The sequence below is a fragment of the Hipposideros armiger genome, unplaced genomic scaffold (genome assembly GCF_001890085.2).
Source record: "Hipposideros armiger isolate ML-2016 unplaced genomic scaffold, ASM189008v1 scaffold_8, whole genome shotgun sequence".
NCBI lineage: Eukaryota > Metazoa > Chordata > Mammalia > Chiroptera > Hipposideridae > Hipposideros > Hipposideros armiger.
This window is the reverse complement of record NW_017731358.1, coordinates 8,196,301-8,204,090: the sequence shown is the minus strand read 5'-3', so window position 1 is coordinate 8,204,090 and position 7,790 is coordinate 8,196,301. Positions and strand designations below refer to the sequence as shown.

Below are 7,790 nucleotides of genomic sequence, written 5' to 3'. Positions count from 1 at the left end.
TATATATATATATATATATATATATATATATAGTCTCAGGAGGTGAAGTATAGCATAAGGAAGATAGTCGATGGTATTGAAACAAACAGGTATATAAGATGTCAGGGGTAGTAGCTTGGAGGAGGGGGATTATCACTTTGTGAGGGGTGTAAATGCCTATTATGTTGCTTTGAAACCCTGAAACGAATAAAAAAAAAGTTGGATGCCTCAGTGACAAAAGCTTAAGCAGATTTATGTAGCATGTAAAGTTAACTCTAGATATACAGCATAGTAATTAAAACTGAAGTCTCTAGAATCAGACTAATGGGGATCAAATCTTGACTCTGCTTGTTATGCACTGAGTGAATTCGGTCAAGTTACTTGACTTCTGTATGCCTTAGTTTCTGCAGTTGTATCTCACAGTTCCAGATTGATTAAATAAGCAGACACATATGGCATTTGGCATTGTATGTAGCACAGAGTAGGTACTTAATAAAGCCCAGCTATTATCATTAATTAGTCTTGACCACAGTACTGCAATTTGATTATATCGTTTGAATAAGTTATCTTTAATATGACTACTAAAACCCTAAAATATAGGAAACATACTCTGACATCTACTGAGCAGCCCACAGTCCATGATGGATTTCCCAGCACTTGATTTTGGCACAGAAGATGGACTAGTGAAGATTTCCCAACACCTGTAAAAGATAAACAAACAAAACTCTAGTGATATAAGAGATATGCTGAAATCTATTATGGCAAAAGTATGACTGAGAATACGCAGTAATGGTATGTAAAACATGGTTGTTTAAAGGGTGTTCACACCATAGCAACCACTTAATAAACTTTATTAATAAATAGTCAAGAAAAATGGTTCTCAAAAATTTCACATCACAATCACGGAGGGCTTGTTAAAACACAGAATGCTGGGTCCTGCCCCCAGTTTCTGACTCAGTACGTCTGTCATGGAGCTCAAAGATTTTGCACTTCTGACACTCCCTGGTAGTGCTGATGCTACTGGTCCAGGGGCCTCACTTTGAGAACTACTGGTCCAGGGCAATTTCATATGAACTAATCCCTTTCCTTTTGAATGATTTCATCTATTTAGCCTATTTTAGAATTGTAGCGTATTAACAAATCTCTGACGTCATCCTCTATCCTGACACCAATGGAGAGGGCCCTTCCATAGCGCCCGTTAGATGGTATTCAAGACTGTGGGTGAACAAAGCCAGTGCAGGGACTCACCATATCACAGTTCCTTCTTTAGCTACTCCAAGTCTCCCATACAGTGATTATTAAAAGGAAGCCAACCACATGGCCCAGCTTTATCCTCTGGAAAAAGAACAACTCTACTTTTTCTGTATCATGGCCCTTTACCTAAAGGCAGCACTTTATTTCCTTTTATATCTCCTGAGTTCAGAACAATCCAGCATTTGGAGATCTGTATGAAGAGGAAAGAAAATGAGTTCTCCCTATACGTCCACGTATAGAGTCACTCATTCAATGCCATTATGACAAACATGGTTGGTGAATCTTTATGCATCATTAGTTGTATCAAAACTTTAGACTATCTCTTTGTGTGCGTTATTGTGTATGAACCTATCATTTATGTTTATTTCTTATTATAAAAAGTTACATTTACAGATAATCTAAAAAGTATTTTTAAAAAGGGAAAAATCACGCGAAGAACAATATTGTCAACATGCAGGTATATTTTATTCCATGAGCACATTTTTTCTTTCTTTCCTGTTTTTATTTTTTTATGTATTTGCTTTTTAAAATACTTTTATTAAAAATATAGCTAACATACATATTATATTAGTTTCAGGTGTACACCATAGTTATTCAACATTTATATACCTAAAGAAGTGATCACCATAACAAGTCCAGCAACCATCTGACACCTTACTATGCTATCACAATATTATTGACTATATTCGCTATACTGAACATTACATCTCCATGACTTATTTGTTTTATACCTGGAAATTTGGACCTCTTATTTCCCTTCACCTTTCCTCCCCTTTTAAATTTTTCAGTTACAGTTGACATTCAATATTATTTTATATTAATTTCAAGTGTACATCATAGTGGTTAGACATTTATAGAATTTAAAAAACGATTTCCCTGACTAGTTTAGTACCCACCTGGCACTATACATAGTTATTCATAAGCAGGGTTTTTCTATAAGCAGGTTGTTATTGTGGACATATATATATATAGTGTTAAAAAATAATAAAATATAAGCCTTTGTTTACACAGCTGGTTCTGTCTGGAATATCCCACCCATCCCCCTCCTCCATTGGCCTGGTGAATTCATCTGTCAAGACTTAGCATCATTCTAGTTATAAAATCTTTTCTGACTCTACACAGGTAGAACTAAGTACGTCATCCACCATCCTCAGGGTCTCCACTCAAAATGTACCCTCTACATTTTTCTATAGAACACTTAAAATAGATTACACTTATTTGCTTATAGGTTTTATTCACTGTTTAGTTTTTATTTTTTTGAAGATTGGCACTGGGTTTTAGTCATTTCTTTTTTTTTTAATCTCCAGTACTCAGAACAGGGCCTTAATTAGTATTTATTTAGTGACTAAAATTCTCCATGTTATTACAGAATCTCCCTAAACATGTTTAATGTCTCCGCTGTAGTGCAGACATAACAATTTACTTAAGCAATTCCTCATTATTACTTAGGGTGTTCTGAAACTTTCACTATGTTAAGAAAAGATTTCTGTTTAAACTTGTGTTTAAAATTAAAATTAGCTCCTTGGTATACCTTCCCAGAAGTGAAATTAATATGTAAAAGGAAATAAACATTTAAAGTTCTTGACATATACTGACAACTTTCATTTGGTTACTCTGCCATCAGCCATACACATAAGCCTGCATCACTGGACGAACTCCATAAACAGTAAGGTCTTATTGCATCTCAACAATATCATGTATGTCCATTTTTCATCTTTGTTAATTTGATAAGAGGAAAAAAAGTGACATTTTACTTTAATCTGCATTTCTTTACCTCCTGGTAAAGATGTACATTATGATCATCTTTGCTAATCAGTTGTCTTTCCTCTCTTATGAATTATCTATTGATGTGCTCTGCCCACTTATCTACTGGGTTTTAGTGTTATCGATTTACATGGCCTCTTTATATATTAGCTGTCTCATGTAATTTAATCAAATATTTCCCCAGGTTTCCCTTTACTTTTTTTCTTTTTCTTTTTGCCAACAGACATTTAAGATTTTTGTGTACTCAAACTTAGCTTTGTCTTTGTATTTATTGCATTGCATCTGTTATCTTTAGGACATAGTTGATTTTTGTGTTTGCGTGTAAGTTTGTTTATGTATGTTAGAGGTATGTGTCTAGGCATTTAGTTATCAGCTTGATGCAAGGCTTGAGCTTCTAGTTAAGCTTAACTGTGTCAGAGTAAGCATCTTTATGCAGTAACATTGCATAGCTCTCCATGAATTAACTGCTTTGGGTGATAAGGGTTAACACTGGATGAACTCTAAACAGTAAGAAAAATGGAAGTAACAGAAATAATGGTTAACTATTCATTTCTTTAAGAATTTTGGGAGGTTCTGATTCTGTTTTCACCATTAGAACTAAATTAGATTAAAAATGCATTGATTTGCTGGGGGGTAAAAGGCCCAATATAATTACATAAATACCAATGCCAAATATAGTTGTTGGTAATGTATTAAGCTCATCCCTTATCTCTGAAAGAACAAAGAGAAGTCGCTATGTGCATGTTAGTGAGACTTTCAGGATTCCTTACTAAATTATCAAATATCCCTATAGAATACAAAACAAATCTCTAAATCCCAAGTTATTCTTTTATATATCTGTGAAATCCTCAAAATTTCATGAGGGAAATAAATCTTCGTTCAAGAATAAACTTTAAAGTTTGAATACAAAGGCAGATGAAGTGTAAAAAGTATATTCTAACCTGCCAGATAGCAAGTCACTCTTAAAAGGGAAATGATAAAAAGGCAATAACTGAGTTTACACATACAATCTAACATCAGTGAATGTGTGACCAGATCAATTACTTTCCTGGTGGGCATATTAGATGCTGGGGTTATAACTGAAATCATTGTCTTACATTCAATGTGGAAAAGTGATCCCACATTGAATGTAAGACAATGATTTCAGTTATAACCCCAGCATCTAATACAGTGCCTGCTATGCAGTAGCTACTTAAGTATTTTGGGGAAAAAAAAAATTGACTAGTTTCAATAACATGTGACATGAAGGGATATTCGATGCAATAGAAAAGGGAATTATAGAAAAGAGAGAACACCTATTTCAAATATTATAAAACTGTTAGCTCTGTATTCCAGTACTGAATCCTACTTGGTGATACTCTTACCAAATCCCTTTAGGCCACCATTACTTTCAACTGTAAAACTGAATGATTTCATTCAATTAACTTCAGCACCACTGCAAGCTAAAGAACTGGATTTTATTCATAGAATTTCATAACTCAACTTAAAGAGAATTTTAAATAATGCTCTATGTAAAATATTTTGTAACGTAAAAATCTTTGGGCAATGTGAAAACGTTCTCAACCTCTTCCTCTCCCAGACAATGTTATTCAGTGCAGTAAAGGTCGTTTTCAAGCTCTTTGGGGTAAATTCTCTCCATCTCTAAGCACCTGGCGCAACATTTTTGCTCACAACACACATTCAAAGATCAACTCTAGAAAAGCACATCTATGAACTGAAAGGTTAGCATTTATTCCAAGTTCTTAAAGAGCACAGAAGTGGAGGCTATGGTGAGAAAGAATAGGAAGGTAAGAACAGGGAATGCAGAATTCAATTCTAGTTCTTAAATGTTCAAGATGTCAAAAGAAGAATTTTAACACTAGAACTAAACTGGGCTCAGCATTAAGTCCTAGCTACTATATAATATGGCCCTTATCTTAAATTCTCTGTTTCTTACAATCTAGCACGTAACAGGTTTTCAAATAAGATTAAAGAGAACAAAGAAATCAAGAAGCCCAGTTGAGAGTAAAACAGGACTACCATTCAGTATTTTATTACATAATGTAGCTTTGTGTTTAAGTACGTGGCCTCTGGGTTCAAACCCATTATGTCATTTATATCTCTCCACTTCACTTTTTCTCATCTGCAAAATGGGGTAATAAGGCTGATCTAAGAATTAAGTGAGTTAATACATGCAAAACACTTGGAACAGTGTCATTTTTTTTTTTTTTAGTGTACGTTTGACTTCCTTAATGAACAAACTCTTGAAGGCACGGCCCTAACTTCTGTCTTAGCACGGCGCCCAATACAATGCTCAATGTCTGCATATCTTTTAAATAGAAGGAACTGACAATATACACTAGGTTACGGTCGCCCAGGAGACTGACGTGGAAAGACTCGAAGGCCGAGAAGGGCCGGGACTCCGCGACCCCCATCCGCGCGACGCCACCGCTTTGTCAAACAGAGCAAAGCCCTCTGGGAAGTGTAGTTTTTAGGCCTTGGGAGGGACTTCGGCCATGGATCGGAGCCAGCTAGTTTGCAGGGCGGTGGGGCGAGGGGAGTAGTAGTTATCGGATAACTCTATAAAGTGTCGGGAGCCCCAGCGGCGGGTTAAGCAGCTCACCTGAGTCTCCCAACACCAGTACCTTCACCCGATCCAGGGACACCATCTTGCCACTGCCTTCTTGGGGTTAATTCCTGTTCCGTATTGTAGGCCAATCAGAGCTGGGCTTGGAGGGCAGAGCCTTCAGTTTCATTGACCAATCAGAGAGCGACTGCCTTGATTGACGGCTTCACTGTGCTGATTGGCCAGCCTGGTGAAAAGTAGCGGGTGGTTTCCAAAACTGGTCGCAGGAATAAAGCGTTGTCTTTGTCGCTCGAGTGGTGTGACACGTTTAAGCCGGTAGTTGAGGCGCTGAGGGAAGCTGTAGTGGGAGTGTTCGAGGATTCGCTTTGGTAAACCTTGTTCCCTGTTCCTTGTTCTCGGTTCCCTGGCCCGGAGTCGCATTTCAGGGTTTCTCTTCCTTTTTGCTCCTGGTCCTTAGCCACCCTCCTCCTCTTAGCTACTCTCTTGACTTGGTCCCTAAAGAACCATTGACCCCGGAGCGTCCCGTGTGCGACCTCGGGTAGGACGGGCTTGGCTGCGCCGAGTGTGGCCCCTGGACTTAGCTAGCAGAGTCCGAGGGAATTTGGGGTCTCGCAGTGGGGAGGAGTGGACATTATTGAACCGGGCTCGTGGAGGGCCGCTGGGTCCACAGGTTTCGCGGTGGTGTGCAGCTGTATGTATGAAGGCGTGGAGAGTACCATGAAATATGGTAACTGAGAAAACCACAGTTAAATGTATAGGATCGAAGTTATTCCAGAACTGGAGTAGTAGTATACTGAAATAATCTAACTAGTCCTCCCCCGTCCTCTCCTTTCTCCTTTTATTTTACACTCTTCAGTCAGCATAATCTCTTAAAATTGTGAATTTGATCGTATTACCTGCTGCTTAATTAAAACCATTTAAAGTTTAAGACGAGGGTTTCCAATAGCTTGTCTTTTTCTACTCTGGAAGCAGCAGTGGAGGAAGTAAATTGAGGGGAAGCTGTCAGGGTGGGCATGTTGGAAGAACACGTGCTTAGGAGATATATTGAAAGTTTTATGGAAGTATTTGACTAGCTGTGCTGGATGCTGGAAAATCAGTGCTGAACAAGGTTAAGTTCCTGGTCTCAGAGATAATCATGGAGAATTACAAGGCTATTCACTCCAAGGAAGAAGGTTGGGAAAGAAAGGGGATATAATACTAAGCTACTAAGGGGGTAACTGGGAAGGTCTCTTTGAGGAAATGCCACTTGAGATGTGAAGGATTATTAGGAGAAGAGAGTTTGGGCAGAGAGAACAGCATGTGCAAAGGCCTGGAAGTGGGGAAGGCATGTGTGGCACGTGGAATTGAGATGAGGCTGACAAGGCCAGACAGTGCAGAGAATGCATTCGTTTTAATTTTGTTTCTCCAACTGCCTGGTACACAGTAGTTCTTCATTGTTTGTATGATTAGAATACGTATGATTCAAAAACAAAACCAACCTGTTTTTTTGTGATCTGTGCTGGGTAGGGAGGTAGGTGAGACTGGGAGGTGACTGAGACTCTGAGGCTAAAGAGAGGACAAAAAAGCTTGCCCTAAGAGGCCGCACACTTAAATATTTCTAGAGGCCAGCCAAGCTCTTTCTTTGCTTAAAAGTGACAGCTGCTTCTCAGCTTCAGGTTATTGTTTCTATGTGGGAACATGCTTTCACTTTTCCTCAGATAGTTCCAGTTTTCGAGAGGAGCTGAATATTGAGATTTATGTGAAATCCCACTATTTTAAAATATTGATGACTAACTCAGAAAATTTTCAAAACATTCTTTGGGTCAGACAGTATGGCAGAGGCTGCCAGTTTGAGACCTCTGACTTAAGTAATTTAAGGAATTCAGAGATTGAGTAGGAGGTTCAGCCTATGTGGGGAAATAGGAGTGATGGAGCAGGGAAGGCACTGGTCAGGGAGGAAGACTTTACAATGTAGAGATTTTGAACAAGGTGACTTCTTTCCTGGGCTTCAGTTTCATTTGTTCAGCTACTTGCTGGATGGACATTTTCACAGCAATATTTCCTCAAAGAAAGGCAACCAAAAGTGAACGCTCATTTCTTACAAACCTGTTCCTATTCAGGTGTTAACCTATTGTATTTTTTTTTTTGGTAGTAGTTTTCCTAGTTACGCTGGCTTAAAACAAATAGTTATATATTATTGTTAAATAACATTGTTTGATGGGTATAGTGTTTCAATTTTATAAGATGA

General features: G+C 38.1%; 2 protein-coding genes across 6 annotated transcripts in view; one reads left to right on the top strand and one right to left on the bottom strand.

Moving 5' to 3' along the window:
* Nucleotides 1-5,703, bottom strand: part of RABL3 (RAB, member of RAS oncogene family like 3) — a 30,793-nt gene extending 25,090 nt beyond the window's left edge. Inside the window, exons 1-2 of the mRNA XM_019653006.1 lie at nt 5,600-5,703; nt 589-680 (exon numbers count right to left, since the gene is read on the bottom strand). Of these exons, the coding sequence (XP_019508551.1) occupies nt 589-680; nt 5,600-5,645 (138 nt within the window). The 5' untranslated portion in view covers nt 5,646-5,703. The remainder of the gene's footprint in view (nt 1-588; nt 681-5,599) is intronic.
* Nucleotides 5,704-5,794: 91 nt separating this feature from the next.
* The window catches only part of GTF2E1 (general transcription factor IIE subunit 1), a 55,687-nt gene continuing 53,691 nt past the window's right edge, over nt 5,795-7,790 (top strand). For 3 of the 5 annotated variants that reach the window (XM_019652977.1, XM_019652987.1, XM_019652960.1), the window contains exon 1: nt 5,795-5,931. The gene's annotated coding sequence lies outside the window, so the exon portion shown is untranslated. The other 2 variants (XM_019652995.1, XM_019652968.1) reach the window with 1 other exon arrangement.